Source organism: Oncorhynchus nerka, linkage group LG5, assembly GCF_034236695.1.
Source record: "Oncorhynchus nerka isolate Pitt River linkage group LG5, Oner_Uvic_2.0, whole genome shotgun sequence".
Classification (NCBI taxonomy): domain Eukaryota; kingdom Metazoa; phylum Chordata; class Actinopteri; order Salmoniformes; family Salmonidae; genus Oncorhynchus; species Oncorhynchus nerka.
The window spans coordinates 24,044,179-24,063,590 of NC_088400.1; the positions used below are offsets into that span (position 1 = coordinate 24,044,179).

General features: G+C 43.7%; 1 protein-coding gene across 1 annotated transcript; it reads right to left on the minus strand.

Annotated features, from left to right (window-relative positions):
* Window positions 1-4,041: 4,041 nt before the first annotated feature.
* On the minus strand, window positions 4,042-19,162 carry trappc11 (trafficking protein particle complex subunit 11). The gene is made up of 30 exons (XM_029659427.1): window positions 18,928-19,162; window positions 18,207-18,431; window positions 17,824-17,993; window positions 17,651-17,721; window positions 17,338-17,452; window positions 15,551-15,650; window positions 15,294-15,367; window positions 15,063-15,159; window positions 14,822-14,955; window positions 14,587-14,734; window positions 13,835-13,928; window positions 13,304-13,383; window positions 12,606-12,684; window positions 12,436-12,490; window positions 11,199-11,344; window positions 10,536-10,597; window positions 10,301-10,433; window positions 10,050-10,180; window positions 9,792-9,947; window positions 9,412-9,599; window positions 8,923-9,071; window positions 7,703-7,824; window positions 7,374-7,493; window positions 7,197-7,262; window positions 6,840-6,996; window positions 6,438-6,549; window positions 6,201-6,292; window positions 5,964-6,097; window positions 5,286-5,453; window positions 4,042-5,072 (listed from the first exon to the last, which is right to left on the minus strand). Exons 2-30 carry the CDS (start codon window positions 18,411-18,413, stop codon window positions 5,028-5,030), a joined length of 3,405 nt encoding a protein of 1,134 aa, XP_029515287.1. The 5' UTR covers window positions 18,414-18,431; window positions 18,928-19,162; the 3' UTR covers window positions 4,042-5,027.
* Between the last annotated feature and the right edge of the window lie 250 nt (window positions 19,163-19,412).

The following is a 19,412-nucleotide window of genomic DNA, read 5'->3' on the forward strand; positions in this document are numbered from 1 at the left end:
GCAGTGGACTGTCTGTATTTGGGTGAGGTCCTCTGGCATGTCAGTCTCCTGTGTCTCAGGCAGCAGTAGATTAATCATCAGGTCAGTCTCCTGTGTCTCAGGCAGCAGTAGATTAATCATCAGGTCAGTCTCAGGCAGCAGTAGGTTAATCATCAGGTCAGTCTCCTGTGTCTCAGGCGGCAGTAGATTAATCATCAGGTCAGTCTCCTGTGTCTCAGGCGGCAGTAGGTTAATCATCAGGTCAGTCTCCTGTGTCTCAGGCAGCAGTAGATTAATCACCAGGTCAGTCTCCTGTGTCTCAGGCAGCAGTAGATTAATCATCAGGTCAGTCTCCTGTGTCTCAGGCAGCAGTAGATTAATCATCAGGTCAGTCTCCTGTGTCTCAGGCAGCAGTAGATTAATCATCAGGTCAGTCTCCTGTGTCTCCGGCAGCAGTAGATTAATCATCAGGTCAGTCTCCTGTGTCTCAGGCAGCAGTAGATTAATCATCAGGTCAGTCTCCTGTGTCTCAGGCAGCAGTAGATTAATCATCAGGTCAGTCTCCTGTGTCTCAGGCAGCAGTAGATTAATCATCAGGTCAGTCTCCTGTGTCTCAGGCAGCAGTAGATTAATCATCAGGTCAGTCTCCTGTGTCTCAGGCAGCAGTAGATTAATCATCAGATCAGTCTCCTGTGTCTCAGGCAGCAGTAGATTAATCATCAGGTCAGTCTCCTGTGTCTCAGGCAGCAGTAGATTAATCATCAGGTCAGTCTCCTGTGTCTCAGGCAGCAGTAGATTAATCATCAGGTCAGTCTCCTGTGTCTCAGGCAGCAGTAGATTAATCATCAGGTTAGCAGTCAGTTGGGATGTCAATCAGGATATAGACAGTCCTATCAGAGGTCCCTGAGGAGCAGCAGAAGTGAACTAAACACACAATTTTGGGATATTGCTTTTTTTAACCAACTCAAGTGTGTCAAGGATACAACGATGAATGCTGCATTACACATCCCCGCCGCAATGTTCCAACATCTAGTGGAAAGCCTTCCCAGAAGAATGCAGGCTGTTACAGCAGCAAGGGGGGGGGACCAAATCCATATTAATGCTCATGATTTTGGAATGAGATGTTTGACGAGCGGGTGCTCATCGAACATCTCATTCCAAAATCTCTGCCTGGCCGGTTCCCCTCTTTCCACTGGAATTCTCTGCCTCTAACCCTATTACAGGGGCTGAGTCACTGGCTTACTGGTGTTCTTTCATGCTGTCCCTCTTGAGTGGGTTGAGTCTCAGGTCAATCATCAAGTGATCTTCCTGTCTGGGTTGGCGCCCCCTTGGGTTGTGCCGTGGCGGAGATCTTTGTGGGCTATACTCGGCCTTGTCTCAGGATGGTAAGTTGGTGGTTGAAGATATCCCTCTGGTGTGGGGGCTGTGCTTTGGCAAAGTGGGTGGGATTATATCCTTCCTGTTTGACCCTGTCAGGGGGTGTCCTCGGATGGGGCCACAGTGTCTCCTGACCCCTCCTGTCTCAGCCTCCAGTATTTATGCTGCAGTAGTTTATGTGTCGGGAGCCAAGGGTCAGTTTGTTATATCTGGAGTACTTCTCCTGTCCTATCCGGTGTCCTGTGTGAATTTAAGTATGCTCTCTCTAATTCTCTCTTTCTTTCACTCTCTCAGAGGACCTGAGCCCTAGGACCATGCCTCATGACTACCTGGCTGTCCCCAGTCCACCTGGCCGTGCTGCTGCTCCAGTTTCAACTGTTCTGCCTGTGATTATTATTATTTGACCATGCTGGTCATTTATGAACATTTGAACATTGTGGCCATGTTCTGTTATAATCTGTTATAATCACAGCCAGAAGAGGACTGGCCACCCCACATAGCCTGGTTCCTCTCTATGTTTCTTCCTAGGTTTTGGCCTTTCTAGGGAGTTTTTCCTAGCCACCGTGCTTCTACACCTGCATTGCTTGCTGTTTGGGGTTTTAGGCTGGGTTTCTGTACAACACTTTGAGATATCAGCTGATGTACGAAAGGCTATATAAATACATTTGATTTGATAGTTATAATTGATGCGAGCCCTCACTTGGCCTGCAGTGGCCAACTTTGTCTTTTGAGACATCAATTTATTTATGATGGGCAAATTTTTCTGCCGTCTTAGGAGATATGGATTGCTGCTTTGCCTGCTTTTGACCAATCCCCTTAGCAAACATACCAAATAATTTACTCATCCAAAGAAACGCAAAAAGTTTGTGAAACTGGCTATACCCAGGCAGTAGAGTGTTTTTAGTTGGATGGACATTAAAATCTCAAAGGCACTTGCCCTTTGGTCACTTGCCTTCAAAGGCAAAAATCCTATCTGACATCTCAGTATGCTTAACGCAAGATTACCATTTTTGCTGAAGGCAAAAATCTTGACCTCTACTGTCTGACACTCAACTGCACTTACCTGACAGTTCTAACAATGTGCTCTTGACTTGCCCAAAGGGTAAGTGCCTTTGAGATTTTAATGTCCATCCCAGCAGAACAACAGTGTTTCTGTCTGAAACTAAAAACAATCTATTTCCTGAGTTTAGCCAGTTTGACAAACCTTTCATGTTTCTTTGGACAAGTAAAAAAAATAAAAAATCCCTTCATATAGTTTTCACTTTAGATGTAGGATCTTCATTTGATCACTCTCTTGTTGCTTAGAATTTTCCTTTACAGCAGGAAATGCAAACTTGTAGTGTATTCGAGGTTTAAAAAGGCTTCTAAAGTTTATTTCCACCTTAAAATTTCAGACTTGATTTGTTGTAACAAAAAAATGTATCAACCCAAAAAATTATATTCATTATAATTCACATTTCCTGTTGCTGCAGGATTATTTTCCTGCTGTAGCAAATTGGCTCAAATTAAGATCCTAAATCTGTACTTTGAACTGATGTAGTAAACATTCCCTAACATCAAACTGTATAATTGAATATGTCTCAACATGTCTAAATGGTTCCTCATTTAAGCTACATATTGTGGCATTATGTTTGCTCAGTAGATCCAGTTCGACAAGTCACATCATGTAGACAGTTCTAATGATACCCTAGAAGATCAGACTGAGAACACACACCTTCACCTGTATGAGGTCCTGGGTTTGGGCTGCATCACATCCGGCCGGGATTAGGAGTCCCATAAGGCGGTGCACAATTGGCACAGAGTTGGCCGGGGTAGGCCGCCATTGTAAATAAGAATTTGCTCTTAACTGACTTGCCTAGTTCAATAAAGGTTCAATAAAAAATAAATAATTCCAGACATAAGAAATCCAGATAGCACTCTCAAAAATAATATTGTTATAGTGAAAGGAGCAATCCATGCATCGTCACACACCAGATTCCACTGTGGAAAGGCACAACGTGATAATGATAATGCAGATATTTCCAGAGATCAGGGAAATATGCAAAGCTGTCAAGGCAAAGGGTGGCTACTTATATAATATATTTTGATTAACACTTTTTTTTTTGTGACTGGTACTGTATAAAAAAAATTAGCCCAGAAAACTTTTGGTGTCAAATTACATCGTCCACTGGCTGTTGTCGATCCCTGCAATAGAGCAACCCTTCTTCTCAATGTGTGATACCTGCTTCCACATTACCACTGAGCAAATACTCCAAACATTGTTGAAGGTGGGAACTTCCAATGGCACACCAATAAATTGGCAGATGGAACCAAATCTTTTACTTATCCCATGATGAGTCTCATTCCCCATAAATCAGATACCAGGGTTGGGGTGAATTCCATTTCAATTCCAGTCAATTTAGAAATTAAAACAAATTCTAATTCTTCATTGAAAAGCATTTAAGAGAACTGGAATTTCAGTATATTTCCTGAAATGACTCCAACTCTGTTAAATACTACTTGAACCACTAGCCATCACCTGCTACCTGACTGTTCTCAGGAAAAGTAGAAAGGATCACCCACAGCAGAGTTGGATTTAACCTGTCTAAAAGCTGAAACATCACTGAACTTTGAATTCAAGGGCAGGCCTGATGACATCACATCATTACAGTAGGTTCAAGTTAAAACAAGGCATTTGAGAGGCTGTACAATCTTCACAAAAACCTTTAATACTATGCCGTCTTAGTTATACTGTATTCATTACATTTGACAGTCAGTGAAACACACACACAATCATAACTCACCCAAATGTTTTAGTTTGAAGATTAATGAGGAACTGCATCATTGATCAAGTAAAATGTGAGGGAAATTACTGTGGGTGTGTTAGTAAATTCACTCGAATGCCAGAGTGCGCACTATTCGTAAATTCAGAGCGTTTCGCTCTCGGAGTGTTCAGAGTGCACATTGGATGCTCTGCTCTGGCCGAGGAGTAGGGATGAGCCGAGCGTTCTGACCTCACAATGGCAAGCATCCAAGCTAACTGGCTGAAGTTGGCTAGCTTGCTAGCTACTTCCAGACACAAATGAGAGAACACCTAACACCTAACTCTGACTATTTTACTCACCCTAACAGAGCTGGTTAGGCTTTCATGTTATCCAGAGTGTTGGTGACGAACTTACTGCTGGCAACAATTTAACTACACTTTTTGTCTATGTTTACTGACACTGATCATATTCAGTGTGTGTTGCTCGTTCAGAAATCCATCAGTTATTCTGCGCTCTGGCACACTAAGACAAGAGTGCTCTGAAATCAGAGTAAATAGACGGAGTGAATTTACAAACACACCCCGTGTAACAGCTACATGACATGATAACAAAAGCCTAAGGTTTTAGATCAGCAAGCTACAATATTAATCAGTTACGGATCAATCAAGATTATAAAGTAAACTATTGTAGTTAAGCATCCTTTTAAAAGCGTGATTTTACAGGAGGTCAAAAAGTGAATGCATCTGTGGTACAACATTTTCCAGTTGAGCCCAATAGGTGAGAGATGTGTTTCAGGTAAACTAGTATTCACTTAGGGGTGGGGTCTTGTTATGGATCTCACTTAGGGGTGGGGTCTTGTTATGGATCTCACTTAGGGGTGGGGTCTTGTTATGGATCTCACTTAGGGGTGGGGTCTTGTTATGGATCTCAAGCCGCTGCAATGGAGGCATCTTCTGCTTGTCGGCCCTGGGGCTGAAATATATTTAGTTAGTTTACTCATTTTTGTATTCTATGTAAATATGTTTCAATATTACTGTCAGTTAACAGCGCTGCAGCTAACACTGAGATGTATCTACAGAATATGCCATGTGGTTAGAAAGAGCCTAGTGGCTGTTAACATAGAATTAGAATGAATAGACAAGAAGTCCCTTCATTTGATTTATTTGGGTTCTAAGCTAAGTGTACCTTGACAAAGATGCGTGAGGGGAGGAAGCGGCGAAGCAGCTGTCCGGACACGGCAGGGAAGCGCAGCAGGCTGATGTTGAGCTGGGGAAGGTTCTGGTACCCTGCCATCAGAGGGTAGAAGTTATACAACATCTCCTGCTCCGCTCCAGGCAGGATCCTCAGACGCACCTGGGGAAACACCGTGACACTAAGGGCATGTAGAGCAAGAGACTGGAGACCGCATGGGTCCTCAAATGGTATGGTCTATTCTAGTCTAATTCTGAATGAAAACCATCGGTTCTCTACTACATGTGTTGTGAGGCAGCAGTTTAAATTGGAATACAAATAATGGTGGAAACTCCAGCCTCAAAACAGACCAGTGTCAAGTCGAACTCTGGCACTCAGTTAAGTTGTACCCTGGGCTTGCATGTTGAACTGACAACAATAAGGAGTGTAGTAGAGAGTTGTCTGCTTGTAACTATTGCACTGTCCTGTACTCAATTTGTCTCAGGCTGTATGGAATCTCACAATAGTACTCAAGATTGTGTCAGGCTCGTAGTGGACTCGTCGCTGAGTTGCACAGAAATAAACACCAAATGACGGTTGCAGTTAAAGCCAGTGAGTAATATGTTTGTGCTACTTTACAGTTTCTTTCATGTGTTTACCAAGGGGGGGGGGGGGCATGTTGCAGAGACCTACCTGCTTGAGGCCAGAGAACATGAAGGCATCACTGGGTTCCACAGACATCTCCACGTCCTGGACCAGCCCCGTCCGGTTCTGGATGTGGTACCTCACTGGCATAGACTCCCGCACCCTTCCAAACGACGGCAGCTCTGTAACCACCAAACACAGGGAACCATTGTTATGTACATCTGAATGGGACAGAAAGACTCAACTGTGAAAATAATTCATCATTCAGATCAAGACATGCTGTACCTGCATGAACATATAGAGGAATGGTCTCCACTATCACATGGGGGAGGGTGGCAACAGTCGTCACGACAGGTGCATCTGCACACCAAGATTTCCTGAAATAGCAATACAAATGTAATGAGTTAAAGCTTCAGGAAAAGAAAATGTCTTGACCGTGTGAATTTCCCATTGTGCTTGACAGGAGGAGAAATGTCAAAGTAGAGAAGAGGAGAATGGCCGGCTGGAGTCAAGCAGACACACCTCTTCCAGGAGATGAGGTACTGTCCAGACGCCACGCTGCTCGTCCCGTTGAGCACAGGGGGACACTGAAGGCTGAAACACTCGCTGGCACATTCCCCTGTCTGAAGCACCACTGGTGGAAAACAACAACCAAACCTGAAGGTTAGGCTACAAGGAACTCGGGTGTGTTTCTATGCTACAAACTACTAACACACACTGAAACTACAACGATTGGGGTCATTAGAATATATGGTCTTAGATGGGAGATGTTGAGGCTTCCCCTGCAGAGCTATGTCAGAGGGAGCTTTAGTGTGCATCCCAAATTCCCTATATAGTGCACTACTTTTGACCAGGGTCCATAGGGCACTTCAGAGGGAATAGGGTGCCAACTGGGACGCGACCATAGAGACGGTGGTGTCATACCCTGCTCCACCTGGGACTGGGGCTGGTCCATGGCAGCCATGGTGGGGGCCAGCTGCAGCTGGCTGGTCACGAGGTGGAGAGGCCAAGGGGACGCACTCAGGATGTCCGTCATCAGCAGAAAGGGGATGTCCACATACACTCTATCCAGGTGCTCAAACTGAAACACAACATGATCCATTATCACTGAAGTCGCTGCACTGACAAGCACTGCCTTATCAACATTGAACAAAAAAACTGCACTCAAAACTGCATTTAACACCACATTAAAACTGCGCCCAAAACACCATTAAAACAGCACTCAAAACTAAATTTGCACAACAATGCCAACAACATCAATAGAGGGAAAATAAGTTAAACCTTTGTGGATACAAACTTCACAGCAACTTCAAATGGAACAACGGTTTCTATGGTAACAGTTTCATCCTACAAAAAAGAAAGCTATGGTCAACAAACAGTTAATTTCATACATATTTATGGACACAAGTCACAAATACTGAAACTAGCAATGAGTGAGGTTTCAGTGCACAAACTCACTTTGTGACACCTGCAGGTGATGTCTTTGCCCTCCACCTTGGTGCTCAAGGCATAGGCAACATGGAACAGGAAGATTCTGGCTCCAGTGGTGACACAGCGAACATACAGACACTTCTCAACCTGTTCAATAGAGAACGATTAGTACAAACAACACACTGCTGATGTCCCTCAAGAGATCTCAGCAAAACAAGGGGGCCCGGTTTCCCAGACACAGATGAAGCCTAGTCCTGGCCCAAAAAGCTATATTAATGGAGATTCTCCATTGGCCATGCTTTTTTTCATGATGGACAGTGAGGTTGTGCAGGCCTGAGGGTGGGTGGAGGATGTACCTTTTCTCCCGGCTGGAGGTCTCCAATGGCAATGTCTGGAAGCAGTGCAGGATGGGATTCGTCACACATCTCCAAACCGTTCAGGGTCACATGGGTGGACTGTGTGAGGTTTGCATCCTGACCTTAAGGTGGTGGGACAAATATCAAAGCTTGTGATACCTAACCAATGTATGTCAGTGTTTTCCCAATGCTGTAAGGTCCATAGAAATAGAATTCCTTAAACGGAGATTTCCCATTTAAATCTCATTCTGAGAAGTCTGTTTCCAGGGTTCTATCCTGTGTCAAGCCGTTTCTGGTTCTGTAGGTGTGAACTATAGGAAAAAGAGGCCCGAGCACACCACCATTCTCATCGACTCGGCTGCAGTGGAGCAGGTTGAGAGCTTCAGGTTCCTTGGTGTCCACGTCAACAAACTAACATGGTCTAAACACACCAAGACAGTCGTGAAGAGGGCATGACAAAACCTATTCCCCCTCAGGAGACTGAAAAGATTTGTCATGGGTCCTCAGATCCTCAAAAGGTTCTACAGCTGCACCATCGAGAGCATCCTGTCTGGTTGCATCACTGCCTGGTATGGCAACTGCTCAGCCTCCGACTCCAAGGCACTACAGAGGGTAGTGCGAACGGCCCAGTACATCCCTGGGGCCAAGCTTCCTGCCATCCAGGACCTCTATACCAGGGGGTGTCAGAGGGAGGCCCTAAAAATTGTCAAAGACTCCAGCCACCCTAGTCAAAGACTGTTCTCTCTGCTACCCTGGTACCGGAGAGCCAAGTCTACGTCCAAGAGGCTTCTAAACAACTTCTACCCCCAAGCCATAAGACTCCTGAACATCTAGTAGAATGGCTACCCAGACTATTTGCGTTGCCCCCACCCCCTCTTTACATCACTGCTACTCTCTGTTGTCATCTATGCATAGTCACTTTAATAACTCTACCAACATCTACATACTACCTCAAATAACCGGTGCCACTGCAAATTGACTCTGTATCAGTACCCCCCTGTACATAGTTTTGCTATTGTTATTTCACTGCTGCTCTTGAATTACTTTTTTATTTGATCTCTTATTCTTATCTGTATTTTTTTGAAACTGCATTATTGGTTAGGGGCTCGTAAGTAAGCATTTCACTGCAAGATCTACACCTGTGTATTCGGCGCATGTGACTAATACAATTTGATTTGATCCTGTGCTGTGTCAAACAGTTCTGGTGTAATGCTGCCTACCTGGTTTGAGTCCGGCAGTGAGTTTGACGTCTTTGGTCACTGTCTCCTCGTTGGACTGGATGGAGACAGTGATGCGGTACATCTCGTTGTTCAGAGCAGGGGGCTCATGACTCAGCTGAACAGAGATCTTGGGAATGCGAGAGATTATCCTGAAGAACAAAACACATTGTCAGATTAGGATGACGCACCGTCTGTTACCAACTCCACTATGTTTTGAATTTATGACCGTATGAAAAAACTGAGGGCGACATTTTCCTCTATGCTGTGAGCTAATTACCATAGTTTTAACTGGTTAGTTTAACCAGAGATTTAGTAAACAATGCGATACACACAAGGTACAGCATCACAGCTCCCGTTACTTGAAATGTTGCAGTGCATTATGGAAAATGTCTCTACCTTGGTGTGCAGACAGTGAAGCATGTCATACATGGATCATGGAAATCAGTGACGTGACATAGTGTGATTAAACTGAACACAATGGAGACTCACATGGTGCTGGCCTGGATAGACACGGTGTCCCATTCCACATGCTGCTCTGGGACACGCCCCCTGCTCTTAAAGGACCTGGCCGCCAGCAGAGCTTCGTGGGACGAGGCAGCATCTCCTCCCCCGCCTCGCCAGTTGAGGAAGACGCAGCGGCCGTTATCACTGCCCAGCATCAGGTCCACCGCTGTGATCTAACACACACACACACAAAGTTAAACACACAAAGCTAAACACAGTGTGCACAAATCCATAAGATAGATCACAGGTAAAAAGGTGATGCTCTTCATCTCTCTTGGTTATGTTAAATCTGTGTCTGCTATGCCAGTACAGCACAGTTTAGGAAACCCTGACACACTGGAAACCAGTGACACACTTTCCCTTACCTCTATCTTCTTCCCCACATCCTCAGTTTTAGCCACAAACTTGAAGCTGTATATGCGTGTCTTGCCAGGGACCAGGCACATGTTCTCTTGACTGGAGGCCTCTAGGATATCCTGAGACTTACACGGCTCCTCTACCACACACAACTGGTTATACTCCTGAAGAAGGACAGAGAGCCACCAGAGAGTCCGAGTCAACAGAGAGTGGTTGTACCTGCATGGATTGTGGTGGGGTAGTAGAGTTATGTAGTGGGTCTGTACCTGGTTGCTGAGGCTGACACACAGTTTAGAGAAGCGGACAGGGTGAGGGCAGTCAGCCCTCAGGTAGACATGCAGCTGGACCGGGTCATCCACGTGGAAACTAGGGGACAGGAACTTGGCCTTACACTGGACTGGAAAGACAAATGTGTGGTATATGTTAGGTAGCTGTTCACAGAATCGCTCTTGTATTGTTTAAGATCTTGATGCATAATTGTATGATCTCGGTAGGTATACTGTAGAAGTGTACTAACCAAAGGGTACGTAGTCTTGCACCTCGATGGTGAACTCATTGCTGCCAGCCAGAGACATGCGGTCGCTCCACAGGGCCTGGGCAGCCTTGGCTGAGGCCTGGTCACAATCTGGCTCTGCCTCTGGGACCTCGTTCTATGAACAAAGACACAGGCTCAGCGTTAACATCCACAGAACAGGGGCTACACAGTCACATGAACATCAGGTGATGTGACGGGTGCCATTTCTTCAACTCACCATCAGGACCTTGATGAGATTCTTCTCAATCCTGGATTTCTGCTCCTCCCGTAGAGTAGAAGCTGGAGAAATAGACAAAAGGGAACTTAAGGAAAAATGTAAATGACGATGGACTTCTGCTGCTGTTGATGTGATGGCCAGGCTCTAAACAAACTGAACATTGTAAATAAGCAACATATTAAACTGACGAAGTAGCCCATAGAAGCAGAAAATGTAATCTGGAGAGAGCTGGGTGCAAACTGACTAAGTAGCCCATAGAAGCAGAAAATGTAATCTGGAGAGAGCTGGGTGCAAACTGACTAAGTAGCCCATAGAAGCAGAAAATGTAATCTGGAGAGAGCTGGGTGCAAACTGACTAAGTAGCCCATAGAAGCAGAAAATGTAATCTGGAGAGAGCTGGGTGCAAACTCACTAAGTAGCCCATAGAAGCAGAAAATGTAATCTGGAGAGAGCTGGGTGCAAACTGACTAAGTAGCCCATAGAAGCAGAAAATGTAATCTGGAGAGAGCTGGGTGCAAACTGACTAAGTAGCCCATAGAAGCAGAAAATGTAATCTGGAGAGAGCTGGGTGCAAACTGACTAAGTAGCCCATAGAAGCAGAAAATGTAATCTGGGGAGAGCTGGGTGCAGCTGAAGAGTGTCCTGTACTATACCATCCTGTACCTCGTCCGACCAGCTCCATGGAGTAGGTGATGTAGTCCTTGATGTGGGCCATCAGGTAGGAGCACCGTAGCGCTGTGCTGAGGATGGAGGTGAGCAGGCTCCACCAGCGCTCTGTACGGTAGTCACACATCACATAGTCCAGCAGTCTGCATATAGACACACAGACCAACATAGGTAGGTAAGTTTCACAATGATCCTCTTATCCAAAACTTTTAATTATTCAATCTAATCACATTTGTAATATTTCAGCTTTGACTGCCAAAATAATAGCGAGTTAATACGCCACAGTAGCTCTACAGGCCTCATTACTGTAGTCCTGTAGGAACATATAAAAGGTTCACTACTCAGTGTCATCACACTGTTCTACAAATAAAGAAATCATCTCTGCCATCCACACAACATAGGAAATGTTACTCTTCACTACCAGCTTAACCATGAACAAGCTCATCACAATGACGTAGAGACAAAACTATATGCTATATGTCTGTTGTTGTTGTTTTTTAAAGCTTTAAAATACCTTACTTTAAAAAATTATAATATAATTTGTGCAACTTTAAAATAGCTTTATTAGAATACAATATAATTTGATTAAAAAAACAATTATAATTTAGTTTCAAATGTGTTGCCTACAGTTCAGAAATACGTCCTTCCCCTCTTGATAAGAAATGGCCATAAGCTATATTTTTCAGACAAGTAAAAACATTAATGGATACATAAATTGGAAGCGATAAATGTATCCTACACCATTCATTTCCATTCATAAAATGTGTAGGGTAAGCTACCTTGCCATAGTAGATTTGCCATGGTAAACAAGGAAATTAAATACTTTATATCAATTGTACAGAATGATTGTCAAATAGACAAATTGCCCTTAGTCTCCTCAAATTGCAGGACTCAATAGTTCCCGATGATAATAGCCAGAGGTAGAAATTTCTTGACAAATGTTGGATGCAAACAGGACTAAGAGTAAACACCGAGATTCACTTAGGGAGAGGTAAATCGATGGCCGATTTGGTTGCAATTGAGATCAGCTGTGCAAGTGATTTTAGCGCCTGTTTGTGGTATAATAGGAGATCCGTTGCCGATAATCTAGTCGCCATCAATGGTTGCAATTGGTCCAGTAATTTTCTGGAAGTCAGGCTTGCGCCCAATGACAGTGGGGATTTGTTATTATACTCTAATTGACTTAGTAACACATTTGACTTTTGTCCCACTGTGTCTGCTGAGTCAGGCTTACTTCAGTGCTTTGGTGTAGTCCTTGGCATGGTTGTACTCCTCTCCCATCTGCACCACTGGAGACAGACAGACAAACTTTGACAAGTACATGTAGACGCACACAAAAGTGATGCTTATGGTAACAATATGCTCCAAATGCACTGTTCCCCTTCAGCTCAGGGTAAAACTCACTCAGGTGGCTCTTCATCCGAGGACACTTGTATTTCTTGAACTGAGCCACAGCGTTGCTGAGCAGAGCAATGATTAGCTCCTGTAATACAGCAAACAGAACAATGGGAGACTCTCTCTCACACACTTTTGGCATAATAAACCAAGAAGAATCAGTATTTTGCAGAAAACTCCAGGGCGGTTCTCATGGTATTCTTACTAAAAGTGAATCATATATTACCAGATACTGCTCTACATCACTAGTGAAGGATGCCACAAGACTGAACCTTCTGTTTACGTAGTAGGAACTTTGGCCTTTCAAATGAACGTCCACTGAACAACAGACCTGGCAATATGGTAACGCTGTTAATAAATATTCCATCCTCACTGTTCATGGAGCAAATCGGTCATTTCAGTTTGTAATGTTGCAGTATCATCCAAATCCAGAATTCACTTTTGATCTGCTTAGTGGTTTTATTCACCATCATACACCATAAAACTGAACCTCCTTTGACCTGAAAACCTGGCATGGCCTTCTTCCACAATTTACCATGAGGGTGAGAGCTTGCTATCCATTAACATACTATAGGTCTACACTCATGGACTGCGCAAGCCCAACCCTGTGTAGCAATGTAGCCTTCATGCACTAAAAGAGGCTTCAGCGTTAGTAGAACATGAGAATGGCTGTGTCGTGCTGAATTAGTGAGTGAATGTGGACTAACGGAGTGGGGAACATCCTTCTCCTTCATCTGCAGCGCCAGGATCCCTCCTTTCTCCTTCTCCATGTGTGGGGGATCGATACCTGCAAATACAAAATAAGACATTTCAATCAATATTTAGAACCTGAGAGACTGATCAAAACAGCATTCTTGGTTTAAACGCCTGTATTTTTCTTAAAACTGCATGTTTGGTTAAGGGCTTGTAAGGAAGCATTTCACTGTAAGGTCTACTACACCTGTTTTATTTGGCGCATGTGACAAATAACATTTGATTTGAGCTGTACACACAAGTCTAAACACATACAGTGGGGCAAAAAAGTATTTAGTCAGCCACCAATTGTACAAGTTCTCCCACTTAAAAAGATGAGAGAGGCCTGTAATTTTCATCATAGATACACTTCAACTATGACAGACAAAATTAGGGAAAAAAATCCAGAAAATCACATTGTAGGATTTTTAATGAATACTTTTTTCCCCCCACTGTAAAAGCTACTTTTAGTGCTGAAAGATTAGTGTTGAGAAGGGCATACTCACTCTGGTGGCCCTGTCTCCAGGCTCTCTGCCCATAGAAGTCCAGAGCCCCGCTGGGCGTATCCAGGTGGTCTGGGGTGGGGTAGCTCACACTGGCCTGCGAAAGGGAAATACAGTGACGGTCCATCAACATGTGATATAACGGTCATGGGGGGGGGATGCCATGAGGGGGCATAGAGGCCTTCTGACGCGATTGTTGTGCTGTGTGTAAACTAGAATGATTGCACTGCATGAAGAATCTACGATGCAGACATCAACAAAAATATTAGCCCATATCAATGCCATACATTACACATTATATACTCATATGTTGAGTTTCCATCTGAGATCTCCCCCACTGTTTTACCCAAAAGGCTCAGACTTTTCTGTTTCCATCTACATGGGCCAGCACCCGTGTCTCACTAGGCCATACGGCTGCAGAGGCCCTGCTCTTACTTGGGGACAAAGCCAGGCCACTGGTACTTTCCGCTGTCATTTACATAACAATGGCTAACTGTGAACTCTAACACCTTCTCACAAAACTACTGTCTTGATGATGCAGAGGTTCTGCTCACCCTAAGTCTTTAGTGTCACACTCCTGATGGACACACAACTACATTAACGCTGACATTAACATAAAACCCTTGAGGCACACCGGTATGAGGTAAGTCTCAGTTGGAAGTGCAGCAATAGTGGCTCTATATACATTTTTCCCCTCTCAAGCTTCTGCAGTCTTGTGAAAGACAGCTGTCTGAGTCACACATGCATTGCTGTACCTCATGGGCACACAGGTGAGTTGCTTGCTGCTTGCGTTCCTGGGCGTAGTAGGCAGCCTGCTGGTAGTAGAAGCCAGGGTTCTGAGTCTGGATGGCCGTCAGACCCAGCTTGATCGCCTCATCAAACAGGTCACCAAAAGACTGGAACCTGGGAGTGAGAAAATGGGTGGAGATGGGTTATTATCAAGGATGGCATCAGGGAAGAATGGTAGGGAAGTGGGTATTGACTTCTTACTGTTTGGACATCCATGCTGTGTGCTCAAATGCCAGTTCTGCACTACCAATCTTCTTCTTGCACAGATCAATATGCTTCCTGAACTGAGCAATGGCATCCAAAGGTGTGTTGTGTTGGAAGCATAGTCGACAGATCTGAAAAGAGGTTTTCTGTTACACATGTAACTCAACAGGGTATACAGCACAGTCTATATGTTGGGAGCGCAATGTCTGCATTCCTGTTCATTATGATCCAAAAGCACCTTGTAGTTTATGAATCCAGCCATGGTCTTTATCTCCAGCATGTTGGTCTCGTGGGTTCTCAGCTCATGTACAAGGCTGTAGGCAGTCCTGTAGTACCTGCATCAGAAACAGTACTAATGATGTGTCAGACAGACAGACAGCACTAGAGAGATGCATTGTAAGACCAATCATATACACACACACACACACACACAACACAACACAAGCCAGTAGAGCTGTGTTGAACTTACTTTAGGGAATTCTGTGTGTCTTGCTTGAGCTCGCTGAAGAATGCAATCTTAAACTGGTGTCTCACAAACAGCAACTGCAACAACAACATGCACCAGTTGATGACATTGCAGTGATATAACCAGCATTAGCTTAGCTGCAAATTAAACCATTAAAATAAAAATGACACAGAGACTTGGAGGAGTCATTGATTAACATAGTGGTGGTGGAGATCATAGGGAACCAGGAAAACATACACATTATTTCTGTCATGTCTCACCTGATGGGTTGTTTTGTTGAGGAACTCTTTGTGGGATTTGACCCTCCTAATCTCTGTGTAATAGTAGGTCTGTGCATGCTCATAGAACGCATTTTCCAGCCTGCAAATAAGTACATAACACATACTAGGGAGGCTTCGTGATAAGGGTAACATACAACACCAGTCAAATGTTTCAACACACCTACTCATTCAAGGGTTTTTCTTTATTTGGACTATTTTCTACATTGTAGAATAATAGTAAAGACATCACAACTATGAAATAATACATATGGACTCATGTAGTAACCAAAAAAGTGTTAAACCAATCAAAATATATTTTATATTTGAGATTCTTTAAAGTAGCCACCCTTTGCCTTGATGACAGCTTTGCACACTCTTGGCATTCTTGCAACCAGCTTCATGAGGTAGTCACCTATAATCAATTTCAATTAACAGGTATGCCTTGTTAAAAGTTCATTTGTGGAATTTCTTTCCTTCTTAATGCATTTGAGCCAATCAGTTGTGTTGTGACAATGTAGGGTTGGTATACAGCCCTAAAGACCAAGTCCATATTATTGCAAGAACAGCTCAAATAAGCGAAATGACAGTCCATCATTACTTTAAGAAATGAAGGTCAGTCAATGCGGAAAATGTCAAGAACTTTGAAAAAGTTTCTTCAAGTGCAGTCACAAAAACCATCAAGCACTATGATGAAACTGGCTCTCATAAGGACCGCCACAGGAAAAGAAGATCCAGAGTTACCTCTGCTGCAGATGATAATTAGAGTTACCAGCCTCAGAAATGGCCAATTAACTGCACCTAAGATTGCAGCCCAAATAAATGCTTCACAGAGTTCAAGTAACAGACATCTCAACATCAAGTGTTCAGAGGAGACTGCGTGAATCAGGCATTCATGGTCAAATTGCTGCAAAGAAACAACTACTAAAGGACACCAATAATGAGAAGAGACTCGCTTGGGCCAAGAAACACAAACAATGGACATAAGACTGGTGGAAATCTGTCCTTTGGTCTGATGAGTCCAAATTTGAGATTTCTGGTTATAACCGCAGTGTCTTTGTGAGACACAGTAGGTCAATGGATGATCTCTGCCTGTGTGATTCCCACTGAAGCATGGAGGAGGAGGTGCGATGGTGACACTGAGATTTATTTATAATTCAAGGAACACTTAACCAGCATGGCTACCACAGCATTCTACAGCGATAAGCCATCCCATCTGGTTTGCACTTAGTGGGACTATCATATGTCTTTCAACAGGACAATGACCCAACACACCTCCAGGCTGTGTAAGAGCTATTTGACCAAGTGATGGATTGCTGCATCAGATGACCTGGCCTCAACAATCGCCCAACCTTAACCCAATTGAGATGGTTTGGGTTGAGTTGAACCTCAGAATGAAGGAAAAGCGGCCAACAAGTGCTCAGCATATGTGGGAACTCCTTCAAGACTGTTGGAAAAGCATTCCAAGTGAAGCTGGTTGAGAGAATGCCAATAGAATGCAAAGCTGTAATCAAGGCAACGGGTGGCTACTTTGATTTTATTTGTTTAACACTTTTTTGGTTACTACATGATTCCATATGTGTAATTTCATCGTTTGTATGTCTTCACTATTATTCTACAATGTAGAAAATAGTAAAAATAATGAAAAACCCTTGGATGAGTAGTTTCCAAACTTTTCACTGGTACTGTACATGTCATATATTAAGAGATGATGGTGTCAACACGGCTATCGGTAATTTTGCTCAGGGCCTTTGATCTGATCCCGGGTCCCACCAAGAGGAATTACTTACCTGATGATGTAGCCCACGAGGTGATCAGTGTGAGGGAGGACGAAGAGAGACTTCCCAGACAGGTCACAGGCATTGCACAGGGAAGCAGCCCTCTCTGAAGCCACCAGGTCCTCACCTTGGCAGACAGCAGCAGCACAAATTCAGTCAGAGTCCAAGTATGCAGCCTAAACATACATTGCATGACACAATACAATCTCTACAGTACTGACATGGTTGTCAGTCCTACAGATGTAATATTGTGGCTATGTTGATCATAAAACAGTACAACAGTACAATCAACATATATGATCTGTATAACTGTAGATGCAATTACCTGGAGGAAGAGGGGTTTTCTTCTGAATTAAAACAACTGCAACCTTGGTGTTTCTTCCTTGAAGGCTTGTTCTGTGAATGGCATGACATATTCATGATATACATTGCTTCAACTCAACAAACCCACTATAGATCTTCATTGATGACCAGTGAAGAGGAGCAGTACTACTGTACCTGACTATCTCTACTTTAGTGGCACACTCAGACTGTTTCTCCTTCCAAACTGCATCATCCCAGTCCAGCTCATAGAACAGCACCAGCAAGGCAGGTACCAGGTTCAGGTGCTTGTTCATCCAGCCTGTCTTCAAGATCCCTTTGGGGATGTACCACTCATAGGAGGTTCTCTGAGAAAACAACAACAGGGTCGTATTCACTTGTAGGCATGAAACTGAAGAATACAGGTTGAAACGGGAAGGTAGCCTCGTCTACTATCTGATCGCTTGTTTACGTTTTCCATTGCACAGTTTTGCTACCGTTGTGCTTTAGTGTATACACCCCAAATGTTTGTGTTTGGGAACAAATGATGTAAGTGGGTAACCTCATCAAGCAGCACTTACTTTGGTCCTACACTTTGGGTATTCATGGTCTCCTGGAAGGACCTTGAATGAGATGGGGACCCTGTCGGCCCTCCTGTTGGCACAGAAGGCATCCCATATTGCCCTATGGATGGCGTTATAAGTTACATCCAGCCCAGTCAGGGCCACAAAGGCCATGGGCCGGCAGCACAGCTCCGGGGGCAGATCCCATTGGGTCGGACTCATCATGATTGATGCTGCTGCAATCTAAACATGGAACAGACAACACAGACTGTTTACAACTATAGATAGCTATGTACGTCTGCAATGACAGGTGCACAACATATGTTCGTATGATGAGAAATATATATATCTATTTTTTTACTTCAACAAGACATTGTACAACTGGCAGAAACAAGCAGAATTGCGAGTACATTGTGAAAAGAATCCTAAAACAGTCAAAACACAATAAACATGTGAGTCAAACAAGTATTCAGTTGTTACAGCTGATGACTGCCCTACAAATACAATCACAAAGTTGTGATTTAGCTTACAATGGCCGTATTATTAGCTAGCTAGGCACAACCACAATCACCAGAGTCAATTCAGAAAGAAAGAGGCAATAACATAGGACTGCATTGGCTCGTGGAAATAGCTGGCTACATTCACGTTGACACATTCATGTTATGATCAATTGTCGACGTACACACAGTGACAGAAATGGTAGCTTGTAGTAAAGGCGATTAACAAACTAGCTACTTACCAAGCCAGCTAATGCTAGCTAGCTAGGCAACTCGGGTAAGCTAACTGGCTGAGTGTTGCAGACCGACTGAAAAATAAAAAAAGTGCTTAGTTACATAAGTAACATTTCCAACTATGTGTCGAATTCAGAATGTACATCAGTCAGCAAACAGTAACGTTAGCAAAGCCAACTAGTTAGCCAGTGACGAATAGCTTCCTGTCTCCTGATGCCTTCTGTTGACATGTAACGTTAGCTAGCTATAGTGAACACAAACCCAGGCAGAATATTGAGTACTACCGCCACCTGTTGGACAGTCAACAAGAGTTCATGCCACTCCTCAATGTATCCAATAGGTCAAATCACACCCAATTATATTTATATCATTCGTCACACCATAACATTTTTGGACATCAAAATACATCATTTGTTTTGTCATCCAACAGTTTATTTTTGCACCAGTAAACTCTGTATGAGTAGTGTATACATGTATTTTTTGTCACTATTCC